Source organism: Sinocyclocheilus grahami, unplaced genomic scaffold (assembly GCF_001515645.1).
Source record: "Sinocyclocheilus grahami isolate Dianchi unplaced genomic scaffold, SAMN03320097.WGS_v1.1 scaffold2045.1, whole genome shotgun sequence".
Lineage (NCBI taxonomy): Eukaryota > Metazoa > Chordata > Actinopteri > Cypriniformes > Cyprinidae > Sinocyclocheilus > Sinocyclocheilus grahami.
The window spans coordinates 18,992-42,846 of record NW_015507224.1 but is presented as its reverse complement, the minus strand read 5'-3'; the positions used below and the strand labels follow the sequence as shown (position 1 = coordinate 42,846).

Below are 23,855 nucleotides of genomic sequence, written 5' to 3'. Positions count from 1 at the left end.
TCCTGTGAAACAGGAAGCCATGGCTGGATAATTTCATGTTCATAATCACCCTGGTATGCTCAAAATTGTAAATATGGATGGGAATATACTTCACAGATATTTAGATTTTCTCATAAGAAACTCTAATAAGAATCTCTAGGAATTTCCTCATACTCATAAGAATTTCTAGGGGTGCCAATAATTGTGTCCAACGTGTTTCTGAGAAAAACATTTATTTCATAATGAGATTTTCCCCCATTTTCAATTGTTTTAGTTCAATGAAAGGTTAGATATTTGTGATTTAAAAAAAAATAAAAGATCAAAAATATTAGTTGCTTTTTAGTGCTTCACACTCCAGTCCAGTTGGTGGCGGTAAATGCACCAGAAGTTGGTTTGCCATCCGCCATAAAACGTTATTAGAAGAAGAAGAAGAAGCAGGTGGCAGTATGGTAGGCACAACCATAGACATATAAATACTATTTTATATGTCTATGCCAGAAGTTGGTTTGCCATCCGCCATAAAACGTTATTAGAAGAAGAAGAAGAGGCAGGTGGCAGTATGGTAGGCACAACGGTCGCAGTAGTCAGGCCGTCATAAGCAGAGAGAAGAAGAAGAAAGCAAATGAGTAACTGCAGTAGTCAGCTTGAGCTTTGAATGAACTAGATTTTATGTAAGTGAGAAACCTTTACAGGATTTACCTATTATTTTTTTTCTGTCCGATGTAGATGGCTTGAATGAAATTAATCGAGAAGTTATTATTATTGGTTACGATTATTCAGAACAAATGTGATTAATGTATTACATAGCAAAAGAGCTTAATGAGTTAAAAGCTAAGGGGCTAATGCATGCTTGGTCACTAAAGCAGTATGCCAGCCAGATCCATTTATCCCTCGTCTTTAATAAAAAGAATTGTAAAACAAATAAATCAAGTACTAGTTACACTTTTTTTATTATTATTATTTTAACAAGAACAGAAATAAAACAATGCTCAGTCTGTAATGTTGTTCATGACATAATATTAGGGTGTGTTTTCAGCCGAGGTTGTTTTTTTACAGAAATGTAGCACCTGACCCATTTATTTTGTTGTGTTTTGACCAGTGGACCTCTTCTGTTGCTGATGGTGTAGCGTTGCCAAGGTAACATCTATATGCTAATGTAATCCTTAAAGTGTTAATTGAATTTCTGACAAGCTGACAGTTAATTTAATATTTAAAAAAATTACTCCTATAATGAACAAATAACAAAAAAATCTTTCACAGCTTGCCCACCAGCATGTCTGTTTCGGTTATTATAAAGTGGGGTGGACAGGAGTACTCCATTACCACACTGTCTGAGGAGGACACCGTGTTGGATCTGAAACAGTCCATTAAATCTCTCACAGGAGTGCTCCCAGAACGACAGAAGCTCCTGGGGTTGAAAGTGAAAGGTGAGCGGCATTAAAAACAGACACAATGTCTGATACACAATATGCAAAGTAAAAAACAGAACTAAACAAAACAAATTTGAACAGATTGTTGTTTAACTCTCTTATTTCGTCAGGTAAACCAGCAGATGACGATGTCAAACTGGGTGACTTGAAGTTGAAGCCCAATACCAAAATTATGATGATGGGCACCAGAGAGGAAAGTCTGGTATGTAATACTATTGATTTTAATCATATATTTTTGAAAGCTGTTAAATAAAAAATAAAATCCTTCACCTGGTGATTTTTTTAAACATGGTTAGATTTTATGTTATAAAATATAGTTTTAAAGCTTACTGTATTCGTAAAATAATTTGTATTCTTTGTGCTGTGCAAGATCTCATAACCTTTGAGTTCCCTTTTCATAGGAAGATGTCTTGGCGCCTCCACCAGAAAATGATGTTGTCAATGACTTTGACATTGAAGAGGAAGTAACTGAGGTTGAAAACAGGCCAGTAGCACCCAGTTATTTTATTTATTCATTCATTCTACTTTCAAAAGTTTGGTGTGAGTTTTTGTTAAGTAAATGAATACTTTAATTCATTTAGGATGCATTAAGTTGATCAAGTTACAAAACGTCAAACAAATGCTGGTTGTTGTTTTTTTACTTTCTATCCTTCAAAGAATATTTGTTTTCTTTTCATACAGAGAGGAGAATTTGGCCAAGATAGCTCGTCGTGTAAAAGACTATAAAGTTGAGGAGTTAAATCCCCCAAGACCAGGAAAAAAATTGCTCGTTCTAGATATTGACTATACGCTCTTTGGTGAGTCTTTAAAACCCAGACACATGCTTCTGATTATGTATGTAGCTGTGAATAAATCTGTCTAGCCCAGGCATCCTGCGAGACATAATGACAACGGTAGCACCATTTTACCGTTTCTACAGTTAAAAAGTATGCGCTGTGTCAACTTTTAAATTATTTGTTAATTTTGTTTTTTGCCCTCGAGGAGAGTGTTTGATTATTTGTTTGTTTGTATTTAGCAGATAGGCCTACTTATTTTAAGCTCTTCTCTCTCTTAGGTCCATCTGTAAATCCTCTTTGGATGTTCTTCGCCAGGTCTTTTTTGGCCTTCCTTGTCTGAAAAAAAAATAGTTTTTGCACTGCGCAGAATCTCTTCATTAGTAATACGGTAGTGGTATTTGATGCAGAGAATGCATCTGAGGTACCGTTGGTGGAACACATTCAGCTTGTGGGCAATGTGCACTGTGTTTCTCCAGGTCTCACTGGCGTAGATTGCCATCGGTAACACAATGGACATATATGGCTCATTTCCACCGAGTGGTACAGTACGGTACGCAATTATTTCCGTTTGGAACCAAAGTAGCAAACATACCCTACCACTTTTTTGGGACCCTTCCGTTGGGGTACCTAGCATAGTAGTCTGGTACCTAAATGGTGGAGCTAGACTAGGGTTGGGCCGATAGACGATGCCATCGCCGATGGCTGATAGACATCACGATGTTGAGCTGGCATCATGATCCCCCCCCCGCAATCCTCCGCATCCCAATACCGTGTTCGGAAAGAAAATTATGTGTAGGAGGAACCCCTGAAGGGAATAATTACGAGATGGGAGGAAAATATATATTTCAATATTTTCCCTCGTGGTTATATCATTGGGTAATTATACTACATATATTTCGGGCATTAGGGAGCCGCTATTATACCTGGCATTGAAACTGCTTTTGAATGCACTATGGCTTTTTAGTTTTTGTTTCACTTTCACTTTCGAGATCGCACATAGTCTGTTTTACTATGGAGCAGCAGTACTTACCACACATTTTACAAGATTAGATGTTTGTCAGTGGTGCACAGGATCTGCAAATCATTCGCCATCGTCTTCAGTCATCTCTCCTTACTCTGTTTATGTGGTAAGTGAAATTTTATTTACTGTAATGTAACAGGCAACTGTTACACCGTGTCTACACCGGACGCGACAGTTATCATGTCGTGCCGCATCAGCTAAAGTCTGTCTACACTGGATGCGACAAAACGACCGTTGAAAATCATTTGAAATTTGTGTCAGCACGTCATAAATAGAATGCGGCAGCAGTTTACTGTCGGGATTTGTCGTGGCTGCCTTGCCAATGCGTTGGTTTACATCCGGCTCCAAGTCACCATCTTGTGTAATCACACTGCCCGAATATGTGAACTGGTCTATATCAGTGAGTGGCTGGTTGCCAATGGTGACTGGCATCAGTACATCTTCTTCCCTACTCATTTGCATTACTTGGGTCTTTTTGATGTTGATTCACAGACCAATCTTAAGTGTCAATTTTTCTAGCTTGGTAGTAAGTTGCTGTAGCTTCTCCCATGACTCTGCTAGTAAATGCAGTATCATCTACAAAGTCAAGATCAGCCAGCCTTGTCTGGTCTGTCCATGAAATGCCGCAATCCTTCCCACTTGCTGTTGTCCGCATAACAAAGTATATGGAGATCAAGAATAGCAAGGGTGACAAGATGCACCCTTGCCTCACACCTGGCACAACATCAAAGAATGGTGGACGCTGTCGAATGCAATGAAATTGACCACAAGAGGATGCTAAAATTCAACACACTGTTCCATTATGTTGTGCAGAATAAAGATTTGTTCTGTGTAGGACCAACCATGCCAGAATCATGCTTGCTCTTCTCGCAACTGTGAATCAACAGCGTCTCTGAGCCTTACTAGCAGAACAGAGCAAAAGGCCTTTCTAGGCACTGACAAAAGTGTGATACCGTGCCAGTTACCACAGTAAGTAATGGTTCCCTTCTTCGGCAACTTCTTCCCAGCATTTGTTTATCAATTGCCTTAGTGCTTGTACCAAACTAGTGCCGCCATGCTTCAGAAGTTCTGCGGCAATCTGATCTTGCCCTGCTACCTTGCCATTCTTCAGTGTTTTCAGCACTTGTTCCAACTCATCAGTTGTGATTGATTCTGTTTTTACTTGTAATTCCAGGGAGAAATCCCTGGGGTCAAAATCGCAGCTCAGGCTGGTTAAAACCAGCGGTGGTCTTGCTCTTCTTTTGTTCTTATCTCTGACGGGTGCATTGACATTGTTCAAGGTTTCAGTCAGTTCTTTAAGGGTGCTTTCACACCTGTAGATCGATTGCTTTGTTCCAAAACAGGGATTCAAATTATTACAATGTTGCATTTTATTTTTGATGAGGTTCGCTTTCACACGGCAAAGTTTCTAAATGGACCAAATTTGTTAAAGGGGTCATATGATGCGATTTCAATCTTTGGAGTGTTACAAGCTCTTGGTGCATAAAGAAGATCTGTAAAGTTGCAAAGACCAAAGTCTCAAATCCAAAGAGATATTCTTTATAAAAGTTAAGAGTCAACCACGCCTACCTAAAACGGCTCGTTCTAACAAGCCCCCACATGTCTACGTCATAATGTGGGAAGATTTGCATAACGCCGCCCAAATGTTCACGCAAAGAAAGAAGGCGTAACTTTTTTTATTCTCGCTGTAGTATTGTTGTTGCAGCCGCCAAATACGTTTATAATGGGTTTTAATGTTTTTGTCTCGTCGCTCTGGCCGGGACAAGGCATCACAATATGGCAAGGGGTGTAACATTTCCGTCACACGCTTGTGGTATTCGTCCAATCACAATGCACTGGATAGCTGGCCAATCACAGCACACCTCGCTTTTCAGACCGATGAGCTTTGTAAAAATCGACGCGTTTCAGAAAGGCGGGGCATAGAGGAGAAACAATAATGTACAGTATGTGGAAAATAATGTTGTTGTTTTTTTTACCTTAAACCACATAAACACATTTTATTACACCAAATACACAAAATAATGTTCTTTTTAGCAACATCATATGACCCCTTTAATACAAGTCACGCGCAATTAAACTGTTCTCTCATTGGTCAAAGTTCCATGGTTTATTTTCAGGGATTCCACTTAGCTGTCATGGCTGTCAACCGTCAGGATGGAATGACAACAGCTTCGGGGGCTTATTGTTGTTTTTTTTGGTAGCTGTCGTTATATTAATTTGTCATTTTGAGCAGGAGTCCAGGATTCATCAGGAATTTTTTTTTTAAATGCACCTACTAGGAAGAAGAGTAATAAGACGGCATTATAAAATTTAAATGCGCGCTTTTTTATTTTGAATGGCAAAGACGTGCTCACCCACAGACATTCACAGGTTAATTCTGAGGTATTAGCAAAACAACAAAGCTAATGCTTTTCATGGAACTTTCACGTAATTACCCATTATACATTGTGATATAGCCTGGTTCATTGGTCCGTTAGATCGATTGCTTCTTCACTACAACCGAACCGCTCCAGAGTTCGTTTTCAATCGAGCCGAGACCACCTCGTTCAGGCGATCTTGGACCGATTGTTTTGGCGTGGATCCGAGCGTGATTGCCGTGTTCACATATGCCCAAACGAACCGAGCTAAGGGGGGAAACGTGCCAGGTTCCGAAACAACGGGCCAGGTGTGAAAGCACCCTAACAATCTTGTACAGTGTTTTCATGTCAGTCTTCCACGCTGCTGCTTGCGCTGCCTGGCATCTCTGTTCAAGCCACAGTATTTTGTCTCTTCGGAAGAAACTCTTGACTCTTTTGTTAAGTATCTGATACCTCGTTGCTTCTTCCTGTCTGTCTTCATCTGTCCTTGCTTGTTCCTTCATCTGTTTAGCGGCTCTACGTTCATCAATCAGTTTTCAGATATCTTCCTGGATCCAGCATTCACGTTGTGTTCCCTTTCGCCAGCCTACTATTGCTTCAGCACAAGATATCACCATGTGTTTGAATGATGACTATTGATCTTCCACTGTACCATTCTCAGGATTCTGAAGCACATCTGCAAGGCACTGCTGGTATTGTTGATTGACCGCATCATTCTTCAGCTTGTCCACATCAAATGGTCTTTTTGGCTTGCGTGCTTGTTGTTTCTTCAGTTGCAACCTCCGTACCGCTTTTAGAAGGTGGTGGTCCGAACCAACGTCAGCACCACGGTAGATACGCGTGTCCTGCAGCGCTGATCTCCAACATCTGATAATGCTGATGTAGTCGATCAAGTTGCTGATTAAACTGTTTGGTGCACACCAGGTCTTCTTGTGAATAATGTTTGTGGACAAAAAAAAACGTGTTGCAGAACAGAAGACGACGCTCACCGTTGCTGGTAGTATGGAGGCTGGTGCCGTATGGGCAAATAACATGTTCCAATCCCTGCCGGCTGACACTGATTTGTGCATTGACATCTCCACAAAGCACAATGACATCATGACAAGGCGGTAATTATACGTCATTCACAGGCTTCCAGCCAATAAAAGCCGTTGTTGCTCAGCATCATACTGACACTGCATGTGTCGCTCCTCGTGGCCGAAGTACAATATCATATTGCCATCGCTGGCCTTTCTTTCACTGCCAGTCCATCTCATCTCACTAATGCCCAGATATGTAACTTGTAATTAACAAATTCTAGAGTGAGCTGTGCTAGTTTTCCAGCCTGGATCAACTCTAGTTCCTATTGGCTTTCATCCGACTCCGTCATAATGTGCAGCGAACCTTCTTTTTGCTGATCCTTTTTGCTTTGTTTGCTTGCTATTTTTTTAGCAGTGTGGTTTTACGGAGACAGATTGTTAGCCCAATGCTCAACCCTCCTCCTTTTGAACCGGGCTTGGTTATATTTTTAAGCAAAATATAAAAATGGTTCAAGAGGAAAACCTTAAAGCCCATACAGTAACTTTTCTCAGTCACATGGCGTTTTGCCATATCTAAATGTAAAACATAATAATAGCCTGATGAAACATCTGGTCTTACCTTTTAATATTCATATCCAATTTTGCTCTACTGATGAAATATTCAAATATTTTTTTTGTAGAAAAATTATATATAAAATGTATAAAATCCCAAGTTGGCTGTTATTTTAAAAGTGCCATGTATTATTGTTTTTTCTTAAGGTATGAAATAACCAAGGGACTTTTTCCCCATATATGTAGTTTGTTAGAGGTCATTCAGTGTAAAAGAAACAAAAGGCCAGTCTGAAATCATACAAAAATTGATAGTCATTCGACAGTCTGTGATATCATCAAAAGATGCCATGAAGTGTGGTGTTGCAGCAAAGTGAGTTGATTGCTTGAGTTTATTGTAACCTAAGATACATTTGGTCTAACCCCTTTATGGCATTCAGTGAATTTTTTAACAAGTAAAAGTTGTGAATAATTGTGATTTAAATTTACTGGTCAAGCTCACTGCTTGATATAGGTGGCCATATAGCCTACAATATAAGGTGAAGTAGAAATTTTGTCATTTATTGTAATGCGAATTCTCTGTTATACCACCGTGTCGTCCATTATACTGAATGACAATATCACGGTCAATTTTACCATCCTATATTATATAATTATATTTCAGAAAAATAAGGAATGTTTAGCACTGACAAATATGTTAAACTTAATATTAATATTTTCATGGATATATTTATTGTTTAGTTTTATTGATTTATTTTAGATGCCCACAAACAGAGAAAGTTTATAGGCACTGCCAAAAAGTAAACCCAATAGCTTGGGTGGCACTCTTAGCAAGGTAACAAGAAAGGTATTGAGGATTGCAGTTGTCCAGATAATAGGTTACCAATAGTTCTAAACAGAGTCTCCCCTCACAATGTCACAAGTTCAAGAGAGGCCACTGAGGGGATTCTCCACACAAAATACGTACCCTGATAACATAATTTGTGTTGGTATTCATAAATATAGCTGCAAGCAGTAATTGTTGGGGCCAAGCATGTCAGAAACAAAGTGACAAGCTAAGCAAGCATGGCAGGGAGCATCAGAACAGTAGAGTAAAATGCATTTCATTTTTAAACATCAGCTTCTGCTGTCATTTACTCTGCAATATTATTAACTAATATTAATTTATTAATTTATTCATTAATACATTTATGTAAAAATATATATATATATTGCCCTGGTTTCACAAACAGGGTTTAGGTTAAGTCAGGATTAAGCAATAGTGCAATTAGGACATTTAAGTAGCTTTTATAAACCTTAGGGAAAAAAATACTGATGTGCATCTTGAGGCAAATCAATGACACTTACATATTTTAAGATAAGTCATTGCATGTTTCTTTTAGTTAAAACAGCCAGACATGCATTTTAGTCTGGGACTTGGCTTAAGCCTTGTCTGTGAAACCAGGGGATTGTGAATTACTTATTAAAATGTATAAAAGAATGTGATCATACAAAATGTTATTATATTGTGAATAATTTTCACTTCCTTACAAAAACTTACTGACAAATGGGTAACCTAGTTGTTTGAAGGATGGCGGCAAAGTATAAAGATTTAAAATTACAATTAGTATTTGTGGGCTGCAGTGTGATCCTTAAAGTCTTTTAATATGTCTTCAAATGATTCTTGTTTTAAATATGTCTGACAAGATTTTTTTAGTATATAAACTCCTTTGTCTGTTTAGTATATTAAACTCTCTTTGTCCAATATATACAGTAAAAACAGCATGAACGAGTACATCCCTCTGAAACTCATCAAATACACTAATGACTCTTTACTTAAAGAAATATTAAGGTTCTTTGGAGATATAATGTTCCAGGCTGCTTGATCAATTACCAAAGAAGCATGTCAAAATTATTCAGGAAAATACGATTTTCTTATCAAAGTGATAAAATGTTGTGTTGCAAAACTGAGCACACCCTCCTATAATCTGTGTGATTGTCTAGTAGTGTATATTGTTAATATATATATATTTTTTCTATAAATGTAGATCATAAGTCATGTGCAGAAACAGGCCAGGAGCTGATGAGACCATACTTACATGAATTTCTTACATCAGCATATGAGGACTATGATATTGTCATCTGGTGTAAGTATCTATCTCGACAATCAAGCTTTGCAGAATATTCCTGAAGCTCAAGAACTCAGATGTTTTGTTTCTCTTTCATGTCTTTTCAGCTGCAACAAGTATGAAGTGGATTGATGCTAAAATGAAAGTAGGTCCATTTATATATTTTGTTTTCTGCATTATAATGTAAGTCTTCAACCATAGTTCATATAAATATTCTGATGCGCTAAAAGGGTTTTCCACTGAAATTTGCAGTTTTCCCACAAGCCTCAAATGTGCCTCAGTTTATGATGGTACTCTTGTGTTAAATAGTTAAGTATGGCCCCCTTTACTTTCATTAGCATATTGGTTAATACTTAATTTTTTTTTTTTTTTTTTAGGAACTGGGGGTGACGGACAACCTAAACTATAAGATCACCTTCATGTTGGACAGTGCAGCTATGATCACTGTGCACACACCTAAAAGAGGAGTTGTAGAGGTCAGACATACTCTAGTAAAAAAAAAACACATCATTGTCTCTGTCAAGTCACATTTATTTACAGTTATAGCTACAAATTGTTTATACAGTGCAGGTTGTTTCAAAGCAACATCAAATTAATAAACAGGAAAATAATTATTAATGTTGTAAAATTCATCACTTATAAAACAAATTCAATTTAAAGGTGACATATCATGAAAATCTGACTTTTCCAGGTTTTAAATGCTATAATCAGGTCCCCGGTGCATCTACCAACCAAGGAAACGTGATAAAATATTAACCCAGTAACTTTGTTTTGGTAAGCCTTTTTCTGCAAGCGTCTGAGGAAACGAGCGCGTCTGATTTCGCTCCCTAGGTGTCGTTGCAAAGGGATCTCATTATAATATTACCCTTGTGTGTGAATGAGAACTTAGTTTAGTACTCACATGCTGTGACAGCCGCTTTCTGTCCGTGTGCTTTGGATGTGTGCTCTCAGAAAACCGTATATCAGAAGTTTACTTGAGTTACAGAGTTAACCAAACTCATACAGAGTTAACCAAACTCATATGGTTTAAACCGCATGATTTCAGCACGATAAACATGATAATCAGAACCATAACAGATGTTTTTAGGAGGTCCGAGCTGTAATGGCACAGCTCTATTCTGGAAAAGGGCAGTAGCTCATTTGCATTTAAAGTGACAGGCCCGAAAAACAGTGTGTTTCTACTTCCACTCAAAATAGGCATTTTCAAAATGATATAATAAATGATCTGTGGAGTATTTTGAGCTGAAACTTCACAGACACATTCTGGGGACACCTGAGACTTGTATTACATATTGTAAAAAGGGGCATAATATGTCTCCTTTAAACTCTAAAGCAGCTCTACAAAGATAGTAGTGTCATTATTTAGCTCAATTTAGTTAATTTAGTTCAGTTCAATAACAGTGTCAATGTTGCAAATGTAGTGTTATTATCCAGCTCAAATCAGTTCAAATTTTGTTCTTGTCCGGTAGTGGCAGTGCAGTTAAATCAATGGTAGAAATTAATATTAAAGGAGACATATTATACACCTTTTTACAATATGTAATATAAGTCTCTGGTGTCCCCAGAATGTGTCTGTAAATTTTCAGCTCAAGTTTATTGTTTATTTTAGATCTGTGTGGCAACAGCAATACAGTAAATAAATCAATAAATCCACTGCTCTCTTGTCTCCTCTGAGGCTGGGACTCTAAATAGTGTTCTGTGCTCGTCTGTGCAGCCAAAGACAGAACTTTCGCCAAGGCATTAGAGCTGGTACACCGTTTTCGTTTGCGAAATCAAAATGAAAGCGCCGTGGGTGGAAACTTACAGATTAAGGGGTGGTAACAGTTAAATCAATGGTAGAAATTAATATTAAAGGAGACATATTATACACCTTTTTACAATATGTAATATAAGTCTCTGGTGTCCCCAGAATGTGTCTGTAAATTTTCAGCTCAAGATACCCCACAGATCATTTATTATATCATTTTGAAAATGCCTATTTTGAGTGGAAGCAGAAACACGCTGTTTTCGGGCATGTCTCTTTAAATGCAAACGAGCTGCTGCTCCCCGCCCCCTTTTCCAGAATAGAGCTGCGTCATTACAGCTCGTACCTGCTAAAAACATCTGTTTTGGTTCTGATTATCATGTTTATCATGCGTTTTAAACCATATTAGTTTAAACTTCTGATATACGGTTTTCTGAGTGCACACATCTGAAGCACACGGACAGAAAGCGGCTGTCACAGCATGTGAGTACTAAACTAAGTTCTCATTCACACACAAGTTTATGTTAAAAACACACGAGTTACAAAAACAGTCGGTTATGTCTGTGAAGGTAAACAGCTGGGAAATAAATTTTTTATTGTTTATTTTAGATCTGTGTGGCAGCAGCAATACAGTAAATAAATCAATAAATCCACTGCTCTCTTGTCTCCTCTGAGGCTGGGACTCTAAATAGTGTTCTGTGCTCGTCTGTGCAGCCAAAGACAGAACTTTCGCCAAGGCATTAGAGCTGGTACACCGTTTTCGTTTGCGAAATCAAAATGAAAGCGCCGTGGGTGGAAACTTACAGATTAAGGGGTGGTAATATTATAATGAGATCCCTTTGCCACATCACCAAGAGAGCGAAATCGGATGCGCTCATTTTCTCAGACGCTTACAGAAAAAGGCTTACCAAAAAACAAAGTTCCTGGGTTAATCTTTTTCACGTTTCCTTGGTTGGTAGATGCACCGGGGACCTGATTATAGCACTTCAAAACTGGAAAAGTCAGATTTTCATGATATGTCACCTTTAATCGTCTTTTAAACTCCAGTATCCCATTAGTGCATAATGTGTACTTATAATGTTTCAGGTGAAGCCTTTAGGAGTCATATGGGGTAAATATAGTGAGTTCTACAACAGGAAGAACACAATTATGTTTGATGACATCGGAAGAAACTTTCTCATGAATCCACAGAATGGACTGAAGGTATGCTAGAGTCGATGTTTACACTTAATTTCTGATTTAAATAGGGAATTAAGATTTTTTTGGCGCCTCATAATCCAATCTGATTCTGGGAATCACAATCCAATTCTAAATTGATTCTTAATCTACATTTTTTCTTATTTATTATTCTCCAGTAATATTAAATATTAAAGAAATTAGTACTTTTATTGAGCCAAGGAGGCATTACAAATAAATGCATTACAGAAAAATATTATTCAAAATGTAGATTTTTTTTTTAACTTTCTAATCATCAGAGAATCCTAAAAACTGTATCACGGTTTCCACAAAAATATGAAGCAGCAAAACTGCTTTTAAAATTGATAAGAAGAAATGTTACTTGAACACCAGTTCAGCAGAATTATTTCTGAAGGATCATGTAGTGCTGAAGACTGGAGCAATGGTTGCTGAAAATTCTGCTTTTCATCACAGTAATAAATAAAATTATTTTAAAAAAAAAGTTATTTTAAATTATAATATATCACACACATATATATATATATATATATATATATATATATATACACACACACGCACAGGAGTGCACATAAGTTTTGCAGCCTGGTTCTCATAAGAGTACCTGGAGATTTGTTTTGGTCCTCACACCGAACATAGTGTGACCCAATAAATATAACTATACAAAAAATAAATTAATAATACTGATAATAATATTATTGCACTTTATTTTAGTTTTATTTTATATATAAAGTAATAAAATGTGATAATACGATTATATTTTAAAATAAAAAGGGAGTATTAAATAAAATAATTTATATTATAAAAATAATATTATAATAAACTTAAAAATAAAATGCTAACATTTACTTTTTTAATATATGAATTTCCATAATTTTCTAACTTAAAATTACCAAGCTTTTATTTTGGCTGGTTGCCGGCAAGTAAGTACATGTGCTGCCAGGTTTAGCGCTGCCGATTGAAGAGCGTCAGTGAATGAAATGTCACAGTTTTGCATTGTGTTTTGAAAACTGCAGCGGATAGCCTAGATTTATGCCAATTCATCATCAGATTTTCTTACAAGTCCTGAAAGTAGACAAAGAGAACCCAATCAAACAAATGAGACAAAAAAAATTTATTTGTCATTTATTTATTGAAAAAAATGACCAAATGTTACATTTCTGATCAGCTGTTAATTTAAGGGTGAAATTAGAGTCCATCTGTTCAGAGGTGTTTTCAATCAGTGGAAATGTAAAGGGTTCACAAACTTTCAAGCAGTACTATATATATATATATATACACTTTTGTTTCATAGCGTAGCTTCAAAACTTACAATCATTACAACATTGAGCAAAAGCGCAAGTTTCTCACAGCACATATCCTGTGCAATGAACCCGTAGTGATTCGCCTCAACCTTTCCAAATTTTATGGAAGTTTAAATGCTTGTTCACAAGATAACTGACAGCAAGAAGAATATTGTTTTGCTCTTATATAAGTGCCAGCTGTAGTGAAGATCTAAACAAATAAATTCTTCAAAATCATTCTAGAATCGTTAATGAAAAAAAATCATGATGCAACAATTTTTTTTCTTCTCCCACCACTAGTGTTGTGTCAATTAATTGTTTCTGTCATTCTGTATTGGTCACAGATCAGACCATTCATGAAGGCACACTTAAACCGTGAGAAAGACAAAGAACTCTACAAGTTGTCTCTGTATCTGAAGGAGATTGCTAAACTCGATGACTTCTCAGGTCTCAACCACAAGCACTGGGAAAGGTAAAATGAATAAAATACTATATTCACTTTAATACTGATTCACAGCAATAGAAAATTAAAGCTACAAATTAGATTTGAGAAATGAGGAGAGATGTAGAGTGCTGATTTTAAGACTACGTGAGAAATTAAAAAAATCTTAGCTGAAAAAAAAATAATAATAATATAAAAAAAATAAAAAAAAAAGTACTTTACTTTAGCTAGTTGTCAAGGCAAATGTTTTCATTTTCATTTAGTTTAAGGTGAAGTACTAAAATAACTCAAAATACGTAAACTAAAACTCATAAAACTATAGACATGAAAAAAATAAATCAATAAAATCTTATTAAGAATATAGCTGCAAGCAGCAATGACTGGCCCAAGCATCTCTGACATGGCCACTCCGGTTGCTTTAGGAAGACAATGCACGGGAGGCAGATGCATTAAACCCTCTGTTAGTCTTTAGTTGTTAGAGACCAAAAACATTTATGCTTTTATTTTATTTTTAATTTATTTATTCATATTTTTACTTTTTCGGAATGCTATGATATTGATTATTTTAGATGCACTTGGAGCTAAACTCAAAAAATCAACAGTGTAAACACACATACCCATGTACACATACTAACGAGATGGTGTTATTGTAACACACAGATAAAGTGAGGTCAAAGACTCGGTTAGATATCACTTATGAGTTAGTTAAGAAAAAAATGGTATAAACAGTAACAAAATGTAGAATTTGATAACGTCTAATTATATTTCCAAATGCAATACCTAATAAAAGTAAGTAATTATGTCTGAAAACACCATTTATTTACCCATTTAGGATCCTCAATAACTGCATTTCCATTGTTGGGTCAAAAGCGGGCGTGCTAGTGCATGCCAGGGCCACTCGCGTTTCCACTGTCACTTCTGGAGCTTGATCATGCCTCGTCAGGGCTTCCTCAAGGCCAAAAGCCAGCTCGGGCTTGAGGCAGTGGTGTAGCGGATGGGCACGCAGGGCACGCACTGTGCCACCCACAGTGCGTGCCCGTCCGCTACACCACTGCCTCATGCCTGAGGCGTTGGGGGGGCCCCCACGATAACCTCCCCGTGCTGGGTTACGCCGTATCATGTGTCGACTATAGCCAGAGATATTGTCAAAAGCATTAAATATTAGCAATATTAAGAGGATTTGGCATTTCCAATTAATGTAGGCCTGTTACATTCTTATTATTTTTAGGCCTATTATTATTATTATGTTACTATTAACCCTCTAAGTGCCAAAGTCGCAAAATTGCGACAAGACGTCATACTTAATAAAATAGACTGTAGTTCCTAATATGGTGTAATATCTCATTTGTATTCCCTACCACTAGATAGGGCATTTAGTACTTCGATTCTAGACCAAAATTACGTCACGTTCCTATTCAAAGTGTTAGAGGAAATGGCAGAGCAAGTGAGCTATCATGTTCATTGATGCGGAAGCAGTTCAGTTTATAGCGTGCGAGTAAATTGTGAGATTTGTGAGAGAAAATCGCCAAATGGCCTTTTGGAAATGACGATCGGTCGTCTAATGATCGCGCTTCTCGCGGTACGTCTTTGCAGCGCAATGGTGCCGCCGTGCAAGGCGAGAGTGTTCACGAAGCACAAACAAGTGATCATTTTGACCCTTTGCCCAATGGGGAGGGGGGTGGCAGGGGTCGTAGTGTCCATATGAGAGCTGTTGCTAGAGGTAGAGGCAGCAGGGGTAGGAGAAATAAGGCTGGAAGTAGCACTAGCTCTTTGTATCCAGTCAGAGCGGCTCTGAATTCAGTGCCCCAAAGAGGTGGGAGTGGCCGCGGTACACGGTGCAGTCAGTGTGGGGTAGGTACCAATGAGAGGTACCATACTCTCAAGAACTATAAACTGTGTCACCTAGATACCTGATTGGGCAGATAGCTGGTCAACTGTTCAAAAAATAGGCACATGCATTTTACTATGGCACAGTAATATAGTAATAATTTTCTACTTTCTCCTGTTTTACTGTTGATTGCCTCTTTTCCTGATCATTTGGAATGAAGATAAAAAGACAAAAAAAACATGCAAATAAGTTGGCTACTGTTCACATGCGTTTTACTACTATATAGTATAGTAGTATAGTAATAATTTAGTACTTTCTCCTGTTTTATTGTTGGTTTCCTTTTTCTGATCATTTGGAATGAGTATAAAAAGACACGCAAAAAAAAATCATGCAAATAAGTTCAAACATCAATTCAATATCTACTATTTCCTGAATATTATGAAATTCAAGATGGCTACCCCCTGATGACGCCATAATATGCCAATTAGATGAGTATATTTATACCCCACATAAAATTGCCCCGCAATAATTTCATAGCGCATCACCGCATAACTACGAGCCCCTAAAGGGACCTTTGCAAAAAAACAAAACAAAAACAGACTATCGCGTACTCACAAGAAACTTTCGCATGCTCACGAGAAACGTTTTGCGTGCTCACGAGAAATGTTTTGCGTGCTCACGAGAAACGTTTTGCGTGCTCACAAGAAACTTAAATTTTCAGGTGTAGGTATTTTATATTAGCATTATTTTACTGACAAATGTCGAGAGCGCATGAAGATAAAAAGACAAAAAAAACATGCAAATAAGTTGGCTACTGTTCACATGCGTTTTACTACTATATAGTATAGTAGTATAGTAATAATTTAGTACTTTCTCCTGTTTTATTGTTGGTTTCCTTTTTCTGATCATTTGGAATGAGGATAAAAAGACACACAAAAAAAAATCATGCAAATAAGTTCAAACATCAATTCAATATCTACTATTTCCTGAATATTATGAAATTCAAGATGGCTACCCCCTGATGACGCCATAATATGCCAATTAGATGAGTATATTTACACCCCACATAAAATTGCCCCGCAATAATTTCATAGCGCATCACCGCATAACTACGAGCCCCTAAAGGGACCTTTGCAAAAAAACAAAACAAAAACAGACTATCGCGTACTCACGAGAAACGTTTTGCGAATCTCTTCTCTCGCTCAAAGTGTGCGTGTTTTTGCGTGCTCACGAGAAATGTTTTGCGTGCTCACGAGAAACGTTTTGCGTGCTCACGAGAAATGTTTTGCGTGCTCACGAGAAACGTTTTGCGTGCTCACAAGAAACTTAAATTTTCAGGTGTAGGTATTTTATATTAGCATTATTTTACTGACAAATGTCGAGAGCGCACTGTTGTAGCACGAAAGTACATTAATATGATGCGCGAATCTCTCCACTCGCACAAGGATTTCCTTTGCTCACGCACAAAACCGGATGCACGCTCTTAGATATACGCTGCTCTCACCCAGAAGAGTGTGTGCGCACTTAAAACGTGTCCGTTGCAATTGCGAATCTCTTCTCTCGCTCAAAGTGAGTGCTCAAACTGTGTCCTGTGCGCTGGAAAATAATTATTTTCGCACCTGGGCTAAACCTTGTCAAAAGTTATCTACAAATCAGACTGCCACGACTGCCCGATGAAAATGCTGCATGAAATCTAATTGGCTGAGAGGGAACTACACCTGGAATTCCTTTGACAATCAAAGATGGAGCTAAAATTTCTTTACAATTTAATCAAATTTAGTCATATTAATCAAATGTATATTAGAAATGGCTGGGATTGGGGTGCTTGGAAGATTTGTACAAATAAATAACCTAGTCTGTCTAACTGGTTGGTCAAACCTCTGAGAGATTTATCTAAACAAACAAAAAACGTATATAATTCGGTTCAAGTGGTCATACATGTCTTGTGTACTTGTGTTGAAATATATATACAACATCTTCTGATTTAAGACAGAACTATTTAGAGCAAGGTGCAGATGCACTATTTCCTAAATAATTAAAATGTGGAATATACAGGTGCATCTCAATAAATTAGAATGTCGTGGAAAAGTTCATTTATTTTATGAAGTATTCTAATTTGTTGAGATAGTGAATTGGTGGGTTTTTGTTAAATGTGAGCCAAAATCATCACAATTAAAAGAACCAAAGACTTAAACTACTTCAGTCTGTGTGCATTGAATTTATTTAATACACGAGTTTCACAATTTGAGTTGAATTACTGAAATGAACTTTTCCATGACATTCTAATTTATTGAGATGCACCTGTATACCACCATAACGAATTTCTCATATTTGTCATAACATTATTATATTATATGGGTTTAATTAATGAATTTGCAGACAAAGTAGTTATCTGTAACTGTCATGTAACTGTAAATTCACTCTCGGGTGCGAAAATAATTCATTTCTAGTCATTGCTTGAAATGTGACTTCTGACATGTTGTTCACATGGTGATTAGAAATGACACTATAAAGCACACTACCCAGGAGGTCATTTGAAATCGGTAAACTTCTGGAAAGTTCAAGGATCCAGAAGGGAATGCATTAGTAATAAGTTCAAAACATCGCTAATGCAGAGAAAACACGGACGATTTCATCAAAGATGGCAGAGAGAATAGTAACTCGCGTCTAGATGGCAGTAAAATTATTCTTTTCACCATGTATTTGGCTTAAAAGCACAAGTGTTTTATAATGAATGCCAGCTGAAGGTGGTTTAGATTATGCTGGTCAGTGGTTTAGTTATTCTGCATGGATCCATATAGTAGCATGTACAGTCAGGTTAAGGCAGCAGGTTTAGTGGTCTTTTGGCGTCTCCCTGTGGTGCTGTTTGGTATCGCAGCTTAACTGGTGCTTATTCATATTAAAAATGCTCTAAACAGTTTTCTTTCTTTATTTCGGCATTATATACATACATTGGGAATTATGCAAATTAAGTTGAGTAAGAGTTGAGCACTTCTTTTTTTCCCACTTCAAGCACTGTTTCTAGTGCAAGAGCACGGAGAGATTTGCGAGTGCAAAGGACACAGTTTGAGCGTGCACACTTTGAGCAAGAGGAGAGATTCGCAATTGCAACAGACACGTTTTAAGTGCGAGCACACTCGCTGGGCTAGTGCAGCGCATATCTGAGAGTGTGCGTCTGGTTTATTGCGAGCAATGGAAATCTGTGTGCGAGCGGAGAGATTTCCGCGAGCCTCCGCTGACTGCGCACCTTCCCAAACGGACGAGGCTTTTATACTTGTTCGCCGTTGTACTATTCTTTGAAACGACAGGGGTCGACGGGGAGTAATTGTCCTCTAAAACCATCGGGAATCACCGGTGAAAAGAAGTTATTTGCCTGTACTTCTCACATGAATGATTTGATGATTTTTTTTTTTTTTTTATGAGAGTTGAGCACTTCTTTTTTTCCCACTTCAAGCACTGTTTCTAGTGCAAGAGCACGGAGAGATTTGCGAGTGCAAAGGACACAGTTTGAGCGTGCACACTTTGAGCAAGAGGAGAGATTCGCAATTGCAACAGACACGTTTTAAGTGCGAGCACACTCGCTGGGCTAGTGCAGCGCATATCTGAGAGTGTGCGTCTGGTTTATTGCGAGCAATGGAAATCTGTGTGCGAGCGGAGAGATTCGCACTCACGCATCATAGCAATGTACTTTCGCGCTACAACAGTGCACTCTCGACATTTTACAGTAAAATAACGCCATACTACATATTCCATGCTTTTGTTTTCTTCGTTGTAAGATGGCAGAGAGTGACGCAACCAGAAACTGTAACGCGTGAAGCGGAATTTATACTTTTGCCTGGCTCCGCGAGCCTCCGCTGACTGCGCACCTTCCCAAACGGACGAGGCTTTTATACTTGTTCGCCGTTGTACTATTCTTTGAAACGACAGGGGTCGATGGGGAGTAATTGTCCTCTAAAACCATCGGGAATCACCGGTGAAAAGAAGTTATTTGCCTGTACTTCTCACATGAATGATTTGATGATTTTTTTTTTTTTTTTTATGTACAAACTGATTAAAACAATCTTAAACTATTGGCTTTATTTCGTATCAAACACAAGACCACTTTAAGCAAATAGTGTATAAATAATATATAAATTAATTCTAATTCTATTTTTATACAATAAAAATAAAACGTACTTCAAATAAAAAGCCTTGGACAAACTATGCAAAAAAAAACTATGCATTGTTTTCCGTCAAAGCGTCAAAAAGCACCTGATGGAGTTTGAACTTCACATCAAACTGCTTCTGTTTCACACAAATGCCGGAACAGACGTGCATGTTCGGCTAGAACCGCCCTGAACTTGTGCATCTTCAGATGCGGAGCTGTGCAGAAAGTTCCAAAAAATGTTCGCGCGCACTCAAAGCGAACTTCCGCCAACACCGCGATGATGTCATATTTGCCACGCGCACCCAAGCCAACTTGCGGATGCGTCGAGTATAAATCAGCCTTGAGCTCGCGAAACGTTTCTCGTGCGCACGAGATACATTACGCAAAAGTCTGTGTATTTTTTATTTTTGCAAAGGTCCTTTTAGGGGCTCTTTACATAACTGACGCACTGTGAGGATAATAAAAAATTAGGCTATTAGCTTACTCCTCATTGAAAATGTTTTTAAAAAGGTCTTTTAAAACAGGTCTATTAATTTATACAATGAATTATAGGCCTATAATTAAAATTATTTACACCGCAGTCATCAATGAAAATTAAGTGCAGCTTTATTTCAAGCCACGACTTTAAAACGTTTAATGCAAAATACATTCTTCAGTTTTTTCACTATTTACGGGCCACAAGAGAAATATTAAGGGAATAATTCAAGACAGTTATATGCCATTATCAGCATATGTTGAAGTAGATTTGTCTCTTGTCGTCTGAGAGAATAACGGCATCTGCCGTTAATGTCAGATGCTGAAAGTGCTGTCAGTTTTTACTTTTTTTGCTTTCAATAATTGATATATATTGACTGTCTTATAATTGACTGAGGTTAAGACGTTCACCGGCATAACTCTTGCGCAAAGTTTGCCAATATTGTGACTTAACGTATTACGACCGCTTGACGAAATCAGACAAATCGTGTATTTATTTGTGTATTTATTTATGCCATAAAATATATCATAATCATAGTTTTTGTTTAGGAGAGCTCCCTGTTTCTCTGACTGAAAATATAACCATGTATTGGGACTGGAGAGAGTGCTAAAGCTACTCGGGTCGTATTTTTGATGGAAAAATTATAGAAATGATCATTATTTCTAAATGTGATGTATACTGTCTGTGACTGCAAATAAACAGAAACAAATGTGACTGAATAAGTTTCTGTCCTCTTTGTGAAATAACTGTGTGACTAATTTTCAATCCTTTAAATGAATTCATTATGATCAATGTATCACTTATTATTGTAAAACTGGTAAAACGATGCTTTGGTTTTAAATCTTTAAGTAAACAACAAAAAATGCATACAAATGGCCGCTTTTATCGTGTTCGCTTTGTGATCTCGCTAGTTCCAGTGATTTATTTTGGATTAGTTTTCTGATAAACCTTCTCTTTGTTGGTAAAATGATGGGGTTGCGTGACGTTGTTCCAGAGAGGTGTGGTCAAGCGCTGCAGAGCATCTGGCCCGACGGTGGAAACGCAGCGTGATTTTGGTTTCGGTGCTGCAGGTCTGAGGCTATTATCCCCACCCGGCCCATTGAAAGCACTGGTTCGCACTGGCCCGATAGTGGAATAGCGGCTAATGCCATGGCATCATATTGACAAACATTAATGTGAACTGCTTCAATAGTTAAAAAAAAAAATCAGAGTCTGCAATTTTCAAAAAATCCACATTCAAACCAAAGTTGCTGACTTCCTGTTGGTCTGATTTGAATAAGAAAGTTGTCGCCTCGATGAGAACAATATATGTACCGAGTTTGGTAAGCATTTTTAAGAGCCTCAAAAATTCCCAGAAAGAATATTAACGTTTGGTACATTGCCATGGTAGCACGATTTAAAGGAACACTCCACTATTTTTGAAAATAGGTTCATTTTCCAACTCCCCTAGAGTTAAACAGTTGAGTTTTACCGTTTTCGAATCCATTCAGCCGATCTCCGGGTCTGGCGGTAGCACTTTTAGCTGTAGCTTAGCATAGATCATTGAATCTGATTAGACCGTTAGCATTTCGCTCAAAAATGACCAAAGAGTTTCTATATTTTTCCTATTTAAAACTTGACTCTTCTGTAGTTACATCATGTACTAAGACCGACGGAAAATGAAAAGTTTCGATTTTGGCTAGGAACTATACTCTCATTCCGTCGTAATAATCATGGAACTTTGCTGCCGTACCATGGGTGCAGCAGGCGCAATGATATTACGAAGTGCCTGAAAATAGGCTAACTTCCGTCAACATAACCAACGTGACCACCTGCTTGCACAGGGAGCGTGCTGGGGACTATTTTCAGGCTCTGCGTAATATCATTGCGCCTCCTGCAACCCTCTAATCAGATTCAATGATCTATGCTAAGCTACAGCTAAAAGTGCTACCGCCAGACCCGGAGATAGGCTGGAATGGAATGGATTCGCAAACGGTAAAACTCAACTGTTTAACTCTAGGGGAGTTGGAAAATGAGCCTATTATCAAAAATAGTGGAGTGTTCCTTTAAAATATCAAGAATCATTTCACAATTTTACATAATCTGTGTCTTGACATTATTCTGATGTGGCTTGAAGCATTTTGGGTGAATGTAAGAGGATGGTTTTAAAAGCTGTTTTAGGTACACACTTCCTGCTGCAAGTTGGTGGCACTATCACTGTGACTCAGTTCCTGCTTTTTCCCAGCCCTAATGGCCGACAATTCCCAAATTGTTCAAAGTTTCAAGAGTTCCTCTTCTAGAGAACTTACGCTGCATCCTCTAGCGCAGTGGTTCTCAAAGTGGGTGCCGCAGAATCTTAGCTTTTTTCCAATTTAAACAATCTCAAATACTATTGTACCATATAATAACCTTTTACAGCATATACAGATGCATCTCAATTAGAATGTCGTGGAAAAGTTCATTTATTTCAGTAATTCAACTCAAATTGTGAAACTCGTGTATTAAATAAATTCAGTGCACACAGACTGAAGTAGTTTAAGTCTTTGGTTCTTTTAATTGTGATGATTTTGGCTCACATTTAACAAAAACCCACCAATTCACTATCTCAACAAATTAGAATACTTCATAAGACCAATAAAAAACTATTGAATTGTTGGCCTTTTGTATAATTGGCCTTTTTAATGTAAATAATTCATTTCTAGTCAGTGCTTGAAATGTGACTTCTGACATGTTGTTCACATGGTGATTAGAAATGACACTATAAAGCACACTACCCAGGAGGTCATTTGAAATCGGTAAACTTCTGGAAAGTTCAAGGATCCAGAAGGGAATGCATTAGTAATAAGTTCAAAGTTCAAGTTCGGCTTTTTATTTGAAGTACGTTTTATTTTTATTGTATACTTCTGGAAAGTATGTTAATTTACTGTACATGTACTCAATACTTGGTAGGGGCTCCTTTTGCATGAATTACTGCATCAGTTCGACGTGGCATGGAGGTGATCAGTTTGTGGCACTGCTGAGGTGGTACGGAAGCCCAGGTTTCTTTGACATTGGCCTTCAGCTCATCTGCATTTTTTGGTCTCTTGTTTCTCATTTTCCTCTTGACAATACCCCATAGATTCTCTATGGGGTTCAGATCAAATGAGTTTCAACATCATGGTCATTTAACCAGCTTTTGGTACATTTGGCAGTGTGGGCAGGTGCCAAGTCCTGCTGGAAAATGAAATCAGCATCTTCAAAAAGCTGGTCAGCAGAAGGAAGCATGAAGCGCTCTAAAATGTCCTGGTAGATGGCTGCGTTGACTGTGGACTTCAGAAAACACAGTGGACCAACACCAGCAGATGACATGGCAGCCCAAATCATCACTGACTGTGGAAACTTCACACTGGACTTCAAGCAACATGGTTTCTGTGCCTCTCCACTCTTCCTCCAGACTCTGGGACCTTGATTTCCAAATGAAATGCAAAATTTATTTTCATCTGAAAAGATTTCTTTGGTCCACTGTGTTTTCTGAAGTCCACAGT

The 23,855-nt window shown here is 37.7% G+C and overlaps 1 protein-coding gene across 1 annotated transcript in view; it reads left to right on the top strand.

Moving 5' to 3' along the window:
- Positions 1–554: 554 nt before the first annotated feature.
- The window catches only part of ublcp1 (ubiquitin-like domain containing CTD phosphatase 1), a 38,085-nt gene continuing 14,784 nt past the window's right edge, over positions 555–23,855 (top strand). The window contains exons 1-11 of the mRNA XM_016260280.1: positions 555–650; positions 1,079–1,116; positions 1,240–1,406; positions 1,520–1,611; positions 1,811–1,893; positions 2,091–2,206; positions 9,159–9,257; positions 9,347–9,384; positions 9,617–9,715; positions 12,070–12,186; positions 13,805–13,932. Coding sequence (XP_016115766.1) covers positions 1,253–1,406; positions 1,520–1,611; positions 1,811–1,893; positions 2,091–2,206; positions 9,159–9,257; positions 9,347–9,384; positions 9,617–9,715; positions 12,070–12,186; positions 13,805–13,932 — 926 coding nt within the window. The 5' untranslated portion in view covers positions 555–650; positions 1,079–1,116; positions 1,240–1,252. The remainder of the gene's footprint in view (positions 651–1,078; positions 1,117–1,239; positions 1,407–1,519; positions 1,612–1,810; positions 1,894–2,090; positions 2,207–9,158; positions 9,258–9,346; positions 9,385–9,616; positions 9,716–12,069; positions 12,187–13,804; positions 13,933–23,855) is intronic.